This window comes from Alligator mississippiensis, chromosome 2 (assembly GCF_030867095.1).
Source record: "Alligator mississippiensis isolate rAllMis1 chromosome 2, rAllMis1, whole genome shotgun sequence".
Classification (NCBI taxonomy): domain Eukaryota; kingdom Metazoa; phylum Chordata; order Crocodylia; family Alligatoridae; genus Alligator; species Alligator mississippiensis.
In genome coordinates this window covers 6132262-6150126 of record NC_081825.1, presented here as the reverse complement: position 1 = coordinate 6150126, position 17865 = coordinate 6132262, and the positions used below count along the sequence as shown (strand labels likewise).

Genomic DNA, 17865 nt, shown 5'->3' with positions numbered 1-17865 from the left:
GGACCCCTCTGTGTTCGCCCCACTTCAATAACCCGGACGCATAAATGATATACCAGCTGTGTGCAATCGAGCCTCAAAGTATCCTCCGACTCATGTGTCTGCGGTTAGGGTAGTGAGTGATACCGTACAACCCTGTCAAAACACTCACCCAGCACAGGTACAGCGAAGGGGAGAAATGTTCTTCCAGTTGGTTTCAATAAATCACAAACACAAGGCAACTATTTTATAGTGTCTTTCATGCAAAATGCATCCCGGAGGGAGGAATTTTACTGTTCCAGGGTTATGTACCTAACAAATAATCACGGAGGGACAAGAGAGTCAAGAGCTATCCACAGAGAGAGGGGAAAAAAGAAATGCTTGCAGAGGTTAGCTGCAAAGAGATGGGGCGCAGGCTTGGCGGTAAGTGCTTCTGGGCCAGGGTTGGGAAAGGGAACAGCCAGCCTGCACTTGAAAGAAACATTTACGGTTGCCTTAATGAAGGTGCCAGGGGGCAAATCCTCAGCTGATGAAGCTGCCATAGTGCCAGCGGAGCTGCAATATAATTATGCCAGAGAGGCAATACATTCGTGCCAGCTGGGGTTCCCGTCTTTCCAAGCAGACCTTGGCATCTGCAACTGGGCTGGTGGATTATTTAACAGGGGAGGAACAGGAGCTTTCTCTGACAAAAGAGCCATGGGCAATGCTGCTTCTGGCCCATACGGTGAAATCTCATCCTAGCCATGAAAACTTGGCCGCTTTGGCCTCTTTCACACCTGGTCTTAGGATACACCTTTGTCCTAAGGCCTATGTGGCCGGCGATCTGTGACCACAGTTCATTATGCTAATGATACCTTATTTCCTTACATGCAACATACTTCCCCCCGACCCCCTAAAAAGCTGCTGGAAATTGCAGTGTGCATTGTATGTGATAAATACGGTAAGAGCAGTTTCTGCTGGTTACTAAGCAGAAGGTAAAGTAAAACCTGCACACAACTTGCAGGGAGCTCCCTCGCTACCGCTTGGCAGCTACTTACTACACGGAAAACCCCTTTTTCCCTTCATTCTGCCTTTCAAAACCAAAGGTGCACCTTTTATGCCCAGAACGTACGGTAATTGTTTCATCCTTTCCTTGTATTCCCTGTACCCATCTGTTTATGCATGCATGGTGCCCCTCGTCGTAGGCTCAAACTCTCAGCCCTTCAAGGTGGAGACCCCCTTGAAGGTGGGGTGGGGGGTTATGCAGGGGTACAAGTATTATTGTGGCTTGGGGCAGCTATTGGTTGCTCCAGAGGCAAGTATGCATCTAGCGAGAGACCATGGCATCGAGTGCATGATGGATGGGGACTCGGTCGACTTCGGTTCCAGTAGCCTGGGTGCAAGGGGAAAATTATCACCGCTGAAAAGTGCAGACCCCTTTATGAGCTGCCATGAGACCTCGTGATGAAAGGAGCTGGGAGCTCTCCTGATGTGGATCCCTGACAAGTGAGACCCTTTGCTTCGATCACGTTGGCCCTTTTCTGACTCCGTCCCCTCTACCCTGGCCAATGGTCCTACCGCCGACATGCTCTGTGCTGTCTCAGGATGATACTCATTGCTTCCCTGCACCCCCCTGTCCCCATCGGACGTCTCTTGTCGTACACTGCAGGGTGTCTGGGGCGAGGAGCTATCTCTTTGTTCTGCATTTGTACAGCACCTAGCACAGTGAGATCCCAGCCCCTATGTGCAAGAGAAATACAGCAATATTCAGTGATAATAAAAGATAACTTCCGACATGTCTTGTTGGCAATTTAAGGGCATCTCACCCACGATTCAGCCCCGATCTTTCCTCCCCAATTTCTGTTCCTTCCTTACTCCATCATGGCTGGCATCACGTCTGCTCTGCCCATCACTGAGGTCTCCAATTCAAGCCTTGCCTTGCCCTTTGTGCTTGTAACAGTTGCATCTGGATCCTCTTAATGCTATCTCCAGTCCTTGCTACGACTTTACACAGCCAGACTCTCAACCATGCCCATGCTGTCTCGCACCTCGACAACTGCCACCTCCTGGCACGTCCCGACAAGTCGCACTCCTGTAGACCCTCTCTCCCGCCTGGCCTCACTGAAGTCAGTCCCTTTCCCACCACCTATCTCAGTGTGGACAGACAGCATACTTACTCTGTAGGTCTGTAGTATACAACTTTACTGCAGAGTGAAAGCAGAACAGAGGCCTGGCATGCAGTCTGAGCACATCATAAATCAGACCACATAACAAATCACTCAAACCCAGGATAAAATTACCTTTTCAAATGCATGTAGGAGTGCTGTTAAGTGGGCAAATGACTGCGTGGAATCATAGAAGTGGGGCTGGAAGGGACCTCCAGAAATCACATCAAGTCCAACTCCCTGCCCGAGGCAGGATCAGCCCTGGCCAAACCATCCTATACAACTCATAATCTAAACTCTACCTGAGATTACGGTGGGTGTGTCTGTTCCCCTCGTCAATTAAAAACCTGGATTAGCCTTTCACTCAATCCAAACCGACTGCATTGCCACTAGGTGGCGCTGGAATCGGTTTGGATCGAGCAAATTGCTAATCTGGGCTAAATGGGTTAGCTATTCGGGCTAAGCGCTTAGCCATTTGCAACGGCTAAGCAATGCAGAGCATGGTGCTGCAACAGCAGCTATTGCTGGCAGCCAGCCTGGGAGACGTGTGTCCTCTCCTTGATCCTGAATAACATTTATTCTGGACTACTTGCTCCATGGTAATCCTTCCATGTTTTTCTGTGACTCAAACACCCTGTTATGGGTCACATTTTTCCATCAAGTTCATTTTTGAGGCCCCAAATCTGACCTTGTCCTATACCGTGCGGCCTGAACTCTGCCATTGATGCCGACATCAATGTCTCTGCCCGCTTGCCAATCTAGACCACCCCTCACTCATCGATCACTGCCTTTGCATTGATCCCCTAAGGCCACTAACTCTTTCCTCAAATCTTGCTTCTGCCTTAAAGTGTATATGAAACCCGCCAGCAACGATGATGAGAGAGCAATAAAATATGTACAATTTGACGTGTGCGCTGGCATATTTGGTGGGAGGTGGGGAGGAAACCTATTAAAACACTTCATGTGATGGCTTAAAACCCACGTAGAAGTACGCGCCAGATGTTAAACTGATGCTCCAGTTGATTTTAGCCACAAGGAAGTATTTATATAAAACCTCATGCCTCTCTGTTTAATGAGGAATCTATTGAACCTCATGGAAGTCAATTGAAATATTTCCCTCTGCTTCAATGGGCTTTGGGTCAGGTCCCAAGTTTCCAAGAATATCTTTGTCCTTTCCCCCAGGCCACACACCCAGATCTCCCACTGCATTCATGGGCTCCTCAGGCCATGCCATGCTCCCAAATGTAGGGTCAGGAAGCAGAAAACGTAGGACAGAGGGTAAGCCTGGAGACCCAGGCAGCAGCAGCAGGAGTAAGGGGATGGAGTGACAGCTGGGCAGAAGTTCACATCTCCCAATTGTACAATTTCCCCATCAGGATATGAGAATTTAGGAAATATGGAGCAAAAAAAGGCATCAAACCATACAATCATAGACAATGAGGATTGGGAGTTCAATTCTTTGCTATGGTCCTCATCTGTTAATAGGAGGCAATGGTAATTCTGCTCCTAACTAGACTACTGAGACACTACACTGCTGTATTTCTCACATACAATGCACACCTTTTTCCAAAAAAATCAGATGCTGGAAATTGGAGGATGTATTATACATAAGGAAATACGGTAAGATGAGTGTCGGCACTTAACAGGCAAAAGCAAAAGTAGAATCTGTGCACGATCCACAGAGCAAGGAGCAGTCTCCGCTCCCTCGCTGCCGCTACTTAATGACTTTCTCCAAGGAAAGATTCATCTGCCTTTCAAAAACAAGGGGCGCGTCTCCTTCTGAGGCATGCTGTATGTGAGCAAATACGGTGCTTAGGTCTGTGTGGAAAAGGCCTGTCGGGTTGTACAACGGGGTTGGGGTATACGGGCTTAGAGACACAACCGTGACGTGGGCCGTAATTGCAACGATGGCATTTCACACGCAAATGCCAGGGGTGAACGCAATGCAATTGCCAGACGGGGCTCCAAGTCTGCCAGGGGCTTGGGGGTCAGGGGTGCAACCAGGACGTGGGCAACCAGGGCTTGACCCGTGTGGGTTGCAGCCCCAGGGATCAGAAACAGGCAAGGGCAGGGAAGTGAGAGTCCAGACTAGAGCCAGAAGTCAGGGGTGTCAAGAGCAGGCAGGTAGGGAAGCCGAAGTCTATAAGGGTCTGGGATATAGGCAGTCAGCCTGGGTACAGCAAAAGGCCAAGGCGGGTCAGGAATAATGGGCAGGGATCCAGACTGGCATCACTAGCCAAGGCGTGTGGAGCAGGCAGCTGGAGGTGTGTGGGACCAAGAGGTGGGCAATCGCCAAGCTAAGCCACAAGTCAGGAGCCGACTGTCAGAGGATAGGGGGGTGGAGGAGAAAAAATCACAGAAAATGAGGGTGGGAAGGGACCTCTGGAGGTTGCATCTAGTCCAACCCCCTGCTCCAAGCAGGACCAGCCCCAACTCCATCATCCCAGCCAAGGCTTTGTCTAGCCAGGTCTTAAAAACCACCAAGGATGGAGATGCCACCGCCTGTCTGGGTAGCCTGTTCTAGTGTTTTACTACCCTCCTCATGAGAAAATTCTTCCTAATATCTAACCTCAACGTCCCTTGCTGCAGCTTGAGCCCATTGCTCCTTCTGTCACCTGCCCCCACTGAGACCAGCCCAGCTCCATCCTCTTTGCAGCCCCCCTGCAGGGAGGTGAAGGCTGCTATTCAATCCCTCTCGGTCTTCTCTTCTCTAGGCTAAATCAGCCCGGTTCTCTCAGTCTTTTCTCATAAGTCATGTCCCCCAGCCCCACAACCATGCAGCAAAGGACCCTAGGACCACATGAGATCTGGGCTGGAGCCCAGAACCAGGAACAGGATGAAGCCAGGGAACAGGACCAGGGCACTGAAAACCAGTAAGAGGATGCAAGAAGCCCAGGGCTAAATAGAAAAGTACCTATCTTGGTAAATAGCCCGATGGGATCTGGAAAATCTGCGACTTAAAAAGCAAAGAGCCACACCAGACAAGCAGCACAGGCAGCTAGGGGGAGTTAGGCCACTGGAAACCAGTTCAGCTCAGCTAACCAGGGCCAGCTGATGGCAACCTGACTAGTCTGCTCCTCTGGCCCCTGACCCTGGGGACCACAGGAGTGGGAGGCATCGGTAGGATCACCAGGTCCTAAACTATCACGTTTTCTGTTCCCTTGATAACTTGCCACAGCTCTAAATCCTTGCCAGGGCAGGTGCCAGAGAAATAGATGCTGTGACCAGGGACGGCTGGAAGAAGATAGCCATTATAGTCATCCATGCATTGACAGAAATGGACTTTTTCTTGTCCCATTCCCAATTTTCAATGCCATGCTTCGTTATTTGGAAAAGAACTGGGAATAAAAAAAAAAAAAGATTTGTTTCAGTGGGAAAGTTTCCCACTCCCGTTCCCTTTTTGCAAGAAGGAGGAGAAATAAATATGTCTTTTGCCACAAAGGCAAAATCTGTGGAAGGAAAAGTAGAATTTTTTTCACCCAGAGACAGAACATTTCAACCACAGTGAAAAAAAAAAAAATCTATTGCAAGAACTCGTGGATTGGCAGAAAAAGCCACTTCTGACCCAAAAGAAAGCACTAATTATTAGTGGCTAGTTAAAGGAGTGTAACTCTGAGGCCATGTTTTCTTGATAAGAGTTAAAATCAACCACAGTTGCCTTGACTTTGGTGCCCCTCAAGAAGCAGCATGATGGATTTTAGCTTTCATTTGAGAACATATTTCCGCAGAGCTACATTCCCTGAAGTTATAGCTCGTATATCGTGCTTTTTCTTTGAGAAGCGTGGATTTTTGTGGGCGATATCTTTTATTGGGCCAACAGCAGGGTGGGGGGCGAAGTTAGACATGCTTTCCAATGCAAGATATTCATCATTGTTCAGAAGAATGCCTTGCACTTGAAAACTTGTCCAACTGTGTCCCCGTCATGCCGTTGGGTTAATAAAAGATATCGCCCACAAAAATCCAGGCCTCTCACCTAACTCCGGGACCGTCACGGCTACAATTTCGCTCCAGCACTACCAGAGAAAAAACTCTCTCTTTGATCAGAAATGGCTTTTCTGCCAGTCTAAGGGTCCCGTGTGTCTTCCTTGCCAGTTCTTTGACCTCTTCTGATTCAGTCCCTCCCATCTTAAATATTTCCTTGATGAGGGTTGACATCTCCCACAGTTGCCTAGACCCGTGGTTTTCAACCTGTGGCCCGTGGACCCCTGGAAGGCCACAGACTGTGTCTAAGGGGTCTGCAAAGGATGACTAGGATCAATCAAAAGTATGCGAATACCCACACTTACAATTCAAAGGGATCTGCACTTTTCTTCCAAATTTCCAAAGGGGTCCATGTGAAATGTTTTAGGGGTCCACGAATGAAAATAGGTTGAAAACCCCTTGCCTAGACTTTGATGTCTTTATAGAAGCAAACCTATCAGGTGGGATAACGTGTGAAGGGAAGTCCGCTAAGTTGAACGTTTTATGTCTCGTCCCCGTGTCTCAGGCATAGAGGGCCTACACGTTCATTAACGTGCTGTTGTTGCTGTGCATTAAGGTTAGCACTTGTATAACCAAGTAGTAAATTGATATGCAGTAACTGGTGCTACTGTCTTTAATGACAGTAATGCTACTGTCTTTCACTGGTGCTAGCTACTGCACAGTAGCCAAATATGAATGCATATTGGCATGGGTTTTGCCCTGCACAAGGTTATTAGGCTACTGCGCAGTTTGTGTGTAGTGTAGACGCACCCAGAGAGATGTAAATACGTTTTGCATCTCAATAAGCAAGCATTGCATTGCACATGTCGGAGCCGAGAAACACGCTCACTTCTGCAGCTTCTCTCCCGTGCGCGCTCGCTCCCTCTCTCGCACACGCACACAAGCATGCACCAGGAGATCTGCGAGCTTTCTCTGGGATCTGAGTTCCAGCAACAGGTATGAACTGGTCAGAGAAGTGCCTGTCTCGAGTTTGATTGTTGCGGGGATTAATCTGGAGGAAACATGTGCTACAAATTACGCTAACGACTGAGCACAATAAAACTTGCCAGGTAAACACTCCACTGGGCAGCAGATGGTTTTCCTCCCAGCTGCTACTTCACAGTCCCACCACAGTATCGCATGAATGGATGGGACTGGTAAGAGGCTGGCTCTAGGTCTTGGCATGATGTAGGCTCTCCTGTGGAAAGGAACTCCGATCAGCACTCCTTCCCCAAAACTTGGCTCCTTTTCCACGTGTTTCATCATTGTCATGCCATTGGTACTTATTTTCATCACCAGGGCATTACCAGTGCAGCAGTGCTATTATAGCTATACGTGCATTTACACATAGCTATTGTAGCTATAGCTATTGTAGCTATATGTGCATTTCCACATAGCTATTATAGCTATATGTGCTATTGTAGCTATATGTGCATTTCCACATAGCTATTATAGCTATATGTACTATTATAGCTATATGTACATTTACACATGGCTATTATAGCTATAGCTATATGTGCTTTTATAGCTATATGTGCATTTCCACATAGCTATTATAGAATATTTGGTTTTGCTATCTAAATATGTGGTTACAATGAATGATATTCTGCTCTTCCCTAGCACCTATCAGCCCAGGATCTGGAAGCCTTTAAATATTCATACAGTCAGCCTCACAACATCTCTATTATACCCATTAAAGAGCTGGGGAAACCGAGGCATGGGGAGATGAAACGAATTGCCCGTGGTCATGATGTGAGTTGGATGAGGAGTGCAGCCTGGAACCCATCAATCTTGATTCCTCATCCCGTGCTCTGAAAATAATCCAGCAAAGACAATTTCTCAGCCTGCTGTTTCTTGCCCGGAGCCATGTAACTTGACAGATCCGCAGCCACGTACATGAATAGCATCCCGGCGTGATCCGTATTGCTTTCCCCCAACACAGAGAAGCTGTAAATTATCCGAGCAATTGCCGGTTACAATTGGAAAGCCTGTCTTTGCTCCCAATGCGGGGACAGTGCCGAACACCACGGAGCCCGGAGCCCTGACGGGTGCTGTCTCCAGACGAAAAACAGCAAGGAGATAAACAGTTTGCAAGTCGAACAAAAAACCCGTCCCTGGCTGTCATGTTGACAATCCTCCTACGGTTCCCCCACGGGGAACGATGCTGACCTCTGACCTAGCCGGGGGCAAATGTCAGTTCAAAGGGGAAAGGGTCCTTTTGTTCCTTTTCTGGAGGGGGGCTTCTCTTTCCTCACTTCAGGGGCAAATGCCAAGGTATGAAAAGTAGCTGAGAGCAGCTCAGGTTGCAGCTCTGACCCGAGGCCACGGACTTTCACCCCCCAGGTCCCTTATTCAGCTGGAGGTGGCTCCGTCTGATCATTTTGTACAAACCCTTTTTCATCAGTCCAGTTTTCCTTCAAATACAATCGTATCTGTGTTTAAGATAGAGCTGGATCAGGGTAGGAGAGGGAAGGTGGGTGGCCCAGGAGAGCAGGGCACCAGCCTACCTAGTCCCTCTCAGCTCTGTGCTCCTTCTGCTCTCAGAGCTAAGATTAAACTTCCAAGGAGGCTGGTTCGAGATCCAGTGCTATTATGATACCATGTTTGTATATATGCGCATATATATATATCTATATATATATATATGAAAATATGTACACATGTATACATATATATGTACACATGTCTATATGTATTTTTATGTGTATGTGCATATATGGAGACAAGATTCTTTGGGTAAATAGGATATCTTTTATTAGACCAACTAAATAGCTGGGAAAATTGCTCTTTATAAGCTTTCAAGCACAAACATCCTTCTCCAGGCATAGGGAGAGTCTGCTGGTATTTGTGCGCCCTACAGAGGGATGCACGCTGCATGATGTCCCAATGCACCATTGCATTGCCCTCGCACTGAAGATCTATTGCTAGTTCATCTTATAAATGCACACGCCATGCATCGCATCAAACCTGTCATGCTTGCCCTGTTCTGAGTTTCTCTAACTGCTCGTACGGCTCCCATCAGTAGCTCAGTGCTGCTACAGGTGCCACCGAAACGCTGCTGACACTGAAAACCAGGCTGAAAGCAGTGGTCTTGTGGGATAATAATGAATAGTCGAAGGATTGCTCTTTTAAAAATCTTTTGGGCTCCAGAAGGAGGCACCTCACACACACTTTGATCTGAAAATCACAACAGGGAGATAAAGCTGGGGGTGATCCAGCTCCTTCCCCGGGACTGTGTGGGATCCCCCTGCACCATCTATCCGCCGGTGCTTTGTCCCATCTCCTTTTAAATAATACCTTGAGCCATGGGGCTCTCTGCCCTGCTCCTCTGAAACTTAATGACACATGACACAAGTAGAACGAGCGCTTCCTTGCTGGCACATCCAGGGCTGCGCGCTCTGCTTCTCCATTTTATTGCCACACGTACGCGACACCCTTAAACAGGAGGCAACCTCGGAAGAAGTGCAATGCGCCGAGCCGCGAAAGGGAGAGAGAAACCCAGGCATCGAATGACTGACATCTTTAAGAGAGTTTTTATCAGCCTCCTACCTGCATCCCTGCCGGTTCCCCTTGTTAACCGTGGAGCGCATCTTATATAAAAGGGTGTTTTCAGTAGCACCCATATTGCCTCTCCTAAGGTGGACGAGGAGCACTTTTCCTCCCGGATTGATTCAAAGCAGCATGGTTTGTGGCAGCAGCAGGAGTTAACAGCAGGGCTGCCTACTCGGACTGGGTGCGCTGCATACTCTGCCCTGAGACTCGCTGAATCTGCTTTGCGAGACCACGCCAAGGCAGCAACAACAACAAAAAAGCAGGGGGAACAGAGCCCTAACCCACCCCCCATCCGACAGGCCCGCGACCACGCTAACTTCCCCGGTGTGGGCACCTCGGAGAGAGCTCCCCGGATAGCCAAGCCATGCCTGAGGCAGGCAAACCTGCATCATCTTTGCCATCCCCCACCCAGCTACAATCCCACAGGGCAAAAGCAGCAGGTCCAGATGAGCCGCTCCGCGCAGTGGGGCAGTACCAGACTGCCCGGGTGGGGGGCAAGGGGAGAAGGAGGTCCGGCTCCTGCTCCGTCCCATTTTCTGGGATCTTTCCTAGTAGTTTGGGGCTAGTCAAGCCCTCGCTAGGAGGGTCGCTGTCAGTCCTCCTGCTGCGAGGAGCGGGTGGGGGGTCTAGGGGGGGCAAAAAGCACCCCCGTCCCGACAAGAGCCTCCGCTGCCCGTCCGTGCCCGCAAGGAGCTGCGCGCCCCAGCCCTCCCCCGCCACCCGCCCTCCTGTCCCGAGCCCCGCTCACCCCAGAGGAGCAGCGCAGCCAGGCACAGGGCGCCCCTCATCCTAGCAGCTGGGCGCGGCGCGGCGCGGCTCGGCGGCGGCGGCTGCTCCGCGGGCTCCCCGCATCCCGGGCTCCCCGCGCACGTCGGCTCGGCTCGGCTCGGCTCGGCTCGGGCTGGCTCTCGCTCGCTGGCTGCCTGGCTCAGCCGGCCATGGCTGCGGGCGCCCCGGCTGCTCCGCCCGCTCGCAGCGGCGTCTGGCAGCGGCGGCGAGCGCTGCAGCGCAGCCCAGCCCCGCGCGTCCCGCCGCCGGCTTTGTCCGCCCCTCCCGGGAGACCCCCCGCCGGGCCCCGGCCCCGCGTCTCCACTCCCACCCGCCTGCCGCGTGCCGCCCCCGCCACCGGCACAGCCCAGCCCCGCTGGCCCTGGGCGGGTGCACCGCTCTTCAACCCCGGGAGGAGACTCCGCGCTCGCACCTTGGGTTTGCAAGGGAGGTGCAACCCCAGCCACATGCCACGTCCCTCTGGAGACCCCCGTCTTCATAGGAGGAGACCTCCAGGGCTGGACCTTGGGTTTGCAAGGGATGGTTAGGGGTCTAGTGCAACCCCAGCCACATGCCACTTCCCTCCGGAGAGCCCCATCTTCATAGAAGGAGACCTCCAGGGCTGGACCTTGGGTTTGCAAAGGATGGTTAGGGTCTAGTGCAACCATAGCCACATGCCATATCCCTCTGGAGACCCCCATCTTCATAGGAGGAGACCTCCAGGGCTGGACCTTGGGTTTGCAAGGGATGGTTAGGGGTCTAGTGCAACCCCAGCCACATGCCACGTCCCTCCGGAGACCCCCGTCTTCATAGGAGGAGACCTCCAGGGTTGCACCTTGGATCTAGTGCAAACCCAGCCTGAGGCACGGTCAACCCCCCACATGCCATGTCCCTCTGGACCCCTGTCTTCATAGGAGGAGACCTCCAGGGCTGGACCTTGGGTTTGCAAGGGATGGTTAGGGGTCTAATGCAACCCCAGCCACATGCCACGTCCCTCCGGAGAGCCCCATCTTCATAGAAGGAGACCTCCAGGGCTGGACCTTGGATTTGCAAGGGATGGTTAGGGGTCTAGTGCAACCCCAGCCACATGCCATGTCCCTCTGGAGACCCCCATCTTCATAGAAGGAGACCTCCAGGGTTGCACCTTGGGTTTGCAAAGGATGGTTAGGGGTCTAGTGCAACCCCAGCCACATGCCATATCCCTCTGGAGACCCCCATCTTCATAGAAGGAGACCTCCACAGTTGCACCTTGGGTTTGCAAAGGATGGTTAGGGGTCTAGTGCAACCCCAGCCACATGCCATGTTCCTCTGGAGACCCCCATCTCCAAAGATGGAGACCTCCAGCGCTGGACCTGGGGTTTGGAAAGGATGGTTAGGCGTCTAGTGCAACCCCAGCCACATGCCACGTCCCTCTGGAGACCCCCATCTTCATAGAAGGAGACCTCCAGGGTTGCACCTTGGGTTTGCAAGGGATGGTTGGGGGTCTAGTGCAACCCCAGCCTGAGGCACAGTCAGCCCCCCCCATACCATGTCCCTCTGGAGACCCCCATCTCCCTCAAAGAAGACCTCCAGGGCTGGACCTTGGGTTTGCAAGGGATGGTTGGGGGTCTAGTGCAACCCCAGCCATATGCCACGTCCCTCTGGAGACCCCCATCTTCATAGAAGAAGACCTCCAGGGCTGGACCTTGGGTTTGCAAGGGATGGTCGGGGGTCTGGTGCAACCCCAGCCTGAGGCAGGATCAGCCCCCACATGCCATGCCCTTCCAGAGACTCCCATCTCCATAGAAGCGCGGCTGGAAGTGACTTCTAGAGTTGGACTTTAGGACTGGAAGGGATGTCACGGGGTCTAGGGCAGGATCAGCCCTATCCAACCCATCCCATACAACCATAATCTAAACTCTAGGTAAAACAACCATCAGCCCTGGGATAACACAGACCTCACACCCCAACATGACACAAGTAAAGCAGGGGGTCCACAGCAGCCAGCGTCCCACTTCTAGGAAATGTCAATATACACTGGAGCGGTTGCAGGTAGAGTCCGTGCCCCACCACGACAGAGGAAGGAAACTCTCCCCCGGCCTGCACCAATCTGACCATGGGGTAAAATTCCTCCTATCCCCCAAATCCGGCAATTGGCCTGTCCCTGAGTGCAGGGGCAAGACCCTTCAGCCAGGTCCCTGCAGGAGATGGAGACCAGCAGGAGCCCAGTCAAAATCCCCAGCCAACCCCCAGTGCCTCGGAGGAAGGCATAAACCATGTTGCCTCATGACACCCACAAGACCTGATCTCCACAGCTCTTGGGCAAATGCCCTCTATCTTCCATCTCCCCCATGACTGGCTGTCTCCAATGTTATGTTCTCCACCAGTTCCCATCTCTGTAATGTGTAGGTACCACCTACTCCCAACCCTCCCCATCTCCTTAACCCCTATTGCATGTCCTACAAGAGCCCCCTTTGCCTTTCATCCCTGAGAGCCTCTCCCCATCCCCTTCACGATCCCTACGACCCTTGCATACCAAGAAAGAGCCCACCGGTGCCCTTTTAAGCATGCTGTGTTGTCCTGGCCATTTGGGGCTCCTAAAAATGAGAGGGTGTCATTCACCCTCACGCCCCATTTCTGGAGGGAGTAGCTGACACAGGAGGAAGTGAAGCGACTTGTTCAAATTCACCCAGAAAGTCAACAGCAGACACCCCCGCTTCCCAATCTGATGCCCTTTTGCCAGTCTTTTCTTTTCTAACAAGACCTGCCCTTTTTTTTATATATATATATATATATTTTTTTTCCTATTCATTCTTTTTAACCTCTAAAAAAGTCTTGCTTGGGTTTTTTTTTTCTCTGAAATGTTGGAAAGGAGAGGAACTGGAGTGGGAGCGTTCTTGGACCTCAACTCACGGCTCCGACGAAAACACTGAACTTTTGCAAGGAGACGTTTTCTCCCGTGTGTGTGGCAGGTGTTTGAGTTAAATAACAAATAACATAAAACACCAACATCCGGTCTGAATAATCATCTCCTCTACTTGGCACTGCTCAGGGACCCATTTTCTTGCCATTTTTGATGTCAGCATTCCAGGAGAACCAGGGGAGCCCATCGCCGCTGCTTTTCATGTGCAAAATAGATAGGAAAATCATTTGAATCCTGCTTTCTAGTTCTTTTATATAACTGACAAAGCAAAAGAAAAGAAATACCTTTCTCTTTTTTCCCCCTTGGCGATACATCTTAAATATAGCAGACCTCCCAATCTTCTCCCTAAGTTTTGCACCAGGGAATAGATATATATATATATATGTGTGTGTGCGTGTATCTATATATTCAATTTTGGGCTGCCCTGTAGGATACGTCAGGCAGCTAATCAGGACAGCACCCTGGGGTCTGTACGACTGCAGGGAAGCAGTGTCTTTCGCACAGCTCTTGACTGACGGACTTTGATGGAGTCCTTCTCTAATGGGCAGCATGCAGAGCTCAGCTCTCCACTCCCTTACCCCCCTGCAAACCCGGCAGCTCTTCCGAGGTTGGCAGGTCACACCTGCCCCATAGTGCAGCTGGAGCAGCAAAAGGGCACTGCCCCTCAAACCTGCTGCCAAGGGTCTTAGACAAGGCCAGGAGATGAACGGGGGCCACAGCCCTGCACTGGGGGTGTGGAGAGGGGCCAGGCTTGTAATGCATTTGGGGTTAGGTTTTGTTCGGTCCAGAGCAGAAGCAAGGAGGATCTAGAGCTCTTGCTAGCGAGCGACAACTTTGACCTATTGGGAGTAACTGAACCCTGGTGGGACTCTTCTCATGACTGGGTGGTGGGAATAGAGGACTATAGGTTGTATAGGAGAGAGAGAGTAGGGAAAAAAGGTGGGGGAGTTGCTCTCCCTGTCAAAGAACAGTACACATCTTCCCTAATCAAATTAGGGTCAGAGGGTGGTCAAGCAGAGACGGTGTGGGTTAGGATCCAAGGGTGAAAGGGATCTGGTGGTGGGGGTCTACTGCAGGCTATGGCACCAAGATGACAAACTAGACGGGGAATTTTCCAAGCAGCTCGAAGAGGCTGTGAGGTCTAGAGATGCGGTAGTCCTGGGGGACCTTAACTATCCAGACATATGCTGGGAGGAGCAGTCAGCTCGATCTAACCGCTCTCGCAGGTTCTGTGTTCAGGACCTCCACCTAACCCAGGAGGTCAGGTGTCCCCCCGGGGGCAACTCCTTGCTCGACTTGGTGTTGGCCGCAGGGGATGACCTGGTGGGGGACCTGCGGATGCAAGGGGGACAGCGATCACCGAATGAATAAATGCACTATCCAGCGAAGGGCAGGCATTATACCCAGCAGGGCGCGGGTGCTGAACTTTAAAAAAGCTGACTTTAATAGACTCGGGGGATTGGTTAGCAGGGTGCTACGAGCTAAGAACTTGGATGCGTTGAGGGTCCAGGATGGGTGGATATTCCTCAAGGAAACCATCCTTTGGGCTCAGAGTGAGTCAATGCCATGGCAGAGGAAAGGGGTCAAGGGGGCCAGGAAGCCCCTTTGGCTAACCAGGGGCATCCAAGATACCTTAAGGGCAAAAAGAAGAAGCGTATGGGAAGTGGAAGCAAGGGGTAGCTAGCAAAGAGGAGTATACGTTTTTGGACTGCACGTGCAGGGAGTCGGTCAGGAAGGCCAAGGCAACTAAAACTCAGGCTAGCGTCTGGGATTAAGGACAATAAAAAGTCCTTCTTTAGGTACATTGGGAACAAAAAGAGGGTGCAGGGTTTAATAGGACCCATACAGGACAGGCAGCAGGGCTTAGTGATGGATAGCATGGACAAGGCAGAGATCTCCAATGAGTTTTTTGCCTGTCTTCTTAAACGGAAATCTAGACGAACCCTCAACATACATCACGGCCACCAACAAAGGGAACATCAGCCAACCAGCGGTCAGTGCCGACATGGTAAAAAGACACTTGGAGGGACTGGACGTGTTCAAATCACCAGGGCTGGAGGGACTGCATCCACGGGTAATGAAACAATTAGCAGGCGTCATAGCTGGCCCACTGGCAAGGATATATGGGTGCTCATGGTGCTCGGGTCAGGCCCCGGGGGATTGGAAGAGGACTAACATTGTCCCAATCTTTAAGAAGGGGAGCAAGGAGGACCCAGGGAGCTATAGACCAGTCAGCCTTACCTCTATCCCTGGGAAAATCCTAGAAAAAATGATCAAGGAGCACATCTGTGGGAGCCCGCTGGCTAATGTGATGCAGAGGGGTAACCACCATGGGTTTGCAGCGGGCAGGTCCTGCCTGACTAACCTAGTTCCCTTTTACAACAAGGCCACCAATTGTTTAGATGCAGGAGTCGAGGTGGATGTCATCTATCCGGACTTCAAGAAGGCCTTTGACATGGTATCCCATACGGGCAGAGAGCAACAGGTGGCAATTCAATAAGGACAAGTGCAAGGTGCTGCATCTAGGGAGGAAGAACGGCCATCAGACCTACAGGCTGGGGGGCGACTTTCTCAACACCCCTGAGGCAGAAAGAGATCTTGGAGTCACTGTTGACTCCAGGATGGACATGAGTCGCCGATGTGATGAAGCAGTCGGCAGAGCCAGTCGCACCTTGTCGTGCATCCGTAGGTGCTTCGCAAACAGGGCCAGGGAGGTGATTCTCCCTCTCTACGCGGCACTGGTCCGGCCGCAGCTGGAGTACTGTGTCCAGTTCTGGGCGCTGCAGTTCAAGCGGGATGCGGACAACCTGGAGAGGGTCCAAAGAAGGCCCACTCACCTGATTAGAGGCCTGCAGGACAGGCCCTACGAGGAAAGGCTAAGGGACCTGAACCTCTTCAGCCTTTCCAGAAGAAGGCCGAGAGAGGCAGCAGCTTGGGTGGGATTCTCTCTTGCATTGCACCTGGTTCAACCTGTACCTTCAAATACAGATGGAGTAAACCCCTCTGTGCTGCCTGGGCCCTGTTTCGTACCCTCCTTGAATTGATGTCCATGGGTATTGAGAAGACAAGTCTATCATAATCCCCCCCTCCCCACACGCACACACACAGGTGTCCTTTTCGAAGGGAGTTTACTTCCAGAGATTAACAGGGCTGGTTACGTACATCCCGAAGGGCTGGAGAGAAAGCCACGGCACCACAGCAGCACTTCTTCCTTCTTTTTCAGACTAAATCACACGGCAAACATCCAGCATGGGACAAGATGGGTCCCAAGAGCCAGGCATTTCCTGTCCTTCCCATAGCAAAATGCTCAGAGGGGGTTAAACCGGTGGGAAAGCCACCCAGAAGAAACACGCTGCTAATGCTGCTAAGTGAGAAGAATCCCTGGTCCCTGCAGGGCTGGTTGAATGGGGATTATAACCTGCATTAATCACCACCAGCGCTCCAGGTTGATCGCTGTAAAAATCAGTTTACTTCTTTGCTCTCGTCTAACAAGGCAAGTGAAACAATGTCCTGCTCAATCACGCCTACGAAGAAGACCCTGCTTCCCTGTGATGCTCTTGCAAAAATATCAATCAACAGCAACCCCCCTACAAAAAATAGCAGGGGGCTGGGTACCTGCGGCAGGTAGCGAGTCGTCTACTCTGCGCCGCGTGGCTAGGCCCTACCAGTTTCGGACACCGCGCTTCAAGAGGTGGACACACTCGGAAGAGTCCAGAGGAGTGCAAGAAAAGTGATCAGAGATCTAGAAAACATGACGCCAGGATTGGCTGGCAGCACGGGGATTAGGTAGTTTAGAGCAAAGAAAGCAGAGGGGATGCAAGAAGCCTTCAAATACAAAAAGGGGTTTTGGAAAGAGGATCGTGGTTAGTCCATGCCCCGTCCCCCAGGAGAAACATTGAATGGAAAGTACACGATCTCTTTAGAGATCCGGCCTAAATCTCTAACGATGTGAGATTTAGGCTGGATAGCAAGAAACGCTTTCTAATCGGGACAGGTTGCGGGATTTCCCTCATTTGGAAATACCCAAACGTTTGTCTGGGATGGTTTGGAGCAAAGGGATGCTCTCGTGAAGTCTTTTCCAATCCTCGTTTTCTGTCATTCAGGAAAAACCGTTCCTGACCAGAGATGCCCTTTGGGCCCCAGACATCAGAGTGACAGGGCTCCAAATGTCTGATGAAAGGAGGAATTGTTCAGAGTGGTCTGTGAGGGATGGGATGCAAAATGAGTGCCTGTTATTATTATTTGTCTTGCAGTAGCGCCCGGGAATCTCAATGGGAATGGTGTCCCCTTTCAGGCTGGATGCTGCACATGCGCATGGAAGAGGCCAATCCACCACCAAAAGAATTTGCCACCTCAATTTGCAAATTTGCAATCCTCATCAGACAAAAGGCAGTTTTACCAGCGCCATTTAACACTAGAGATACTAAGAGATTAAGTGACTTGCCCAGCACCACACAAGATGTCGGTAGCACAATCAGGAATTGAACTAAGTTCACCAGCGCATCCACATGAGCTGCCCTTCTTCCCGATAGCAGTAGGACCTCACCAAGAAAGATGGGGGTG

General features: G+C 51.2%; 1 protein-coding gene across 1 annotated transcript in view; it reads right to left on the bottom strand.

The window, feature by feature from the left end:
* GFRA4 (GDNF family receptor alpha 4) overlaps positions 1-10672 on the bottom strand; it is a 130919-nt gene extending 120247 nt beyond the window's left edge. The window contains exon 1 of the mRNA XM_019495661.2: positions 10381-10672. Within this exon, the coding sequence (XP_019351206.1) occupies positions 10381-10420 (40 nt within the window). The 5' untranslated portion in view covers positions 10421-10672. The remainder of the gene's footprint in view (positions 1-10380) is intronic.
* Positions 10673-17865: the final 7193 nt, after the last annotated feature.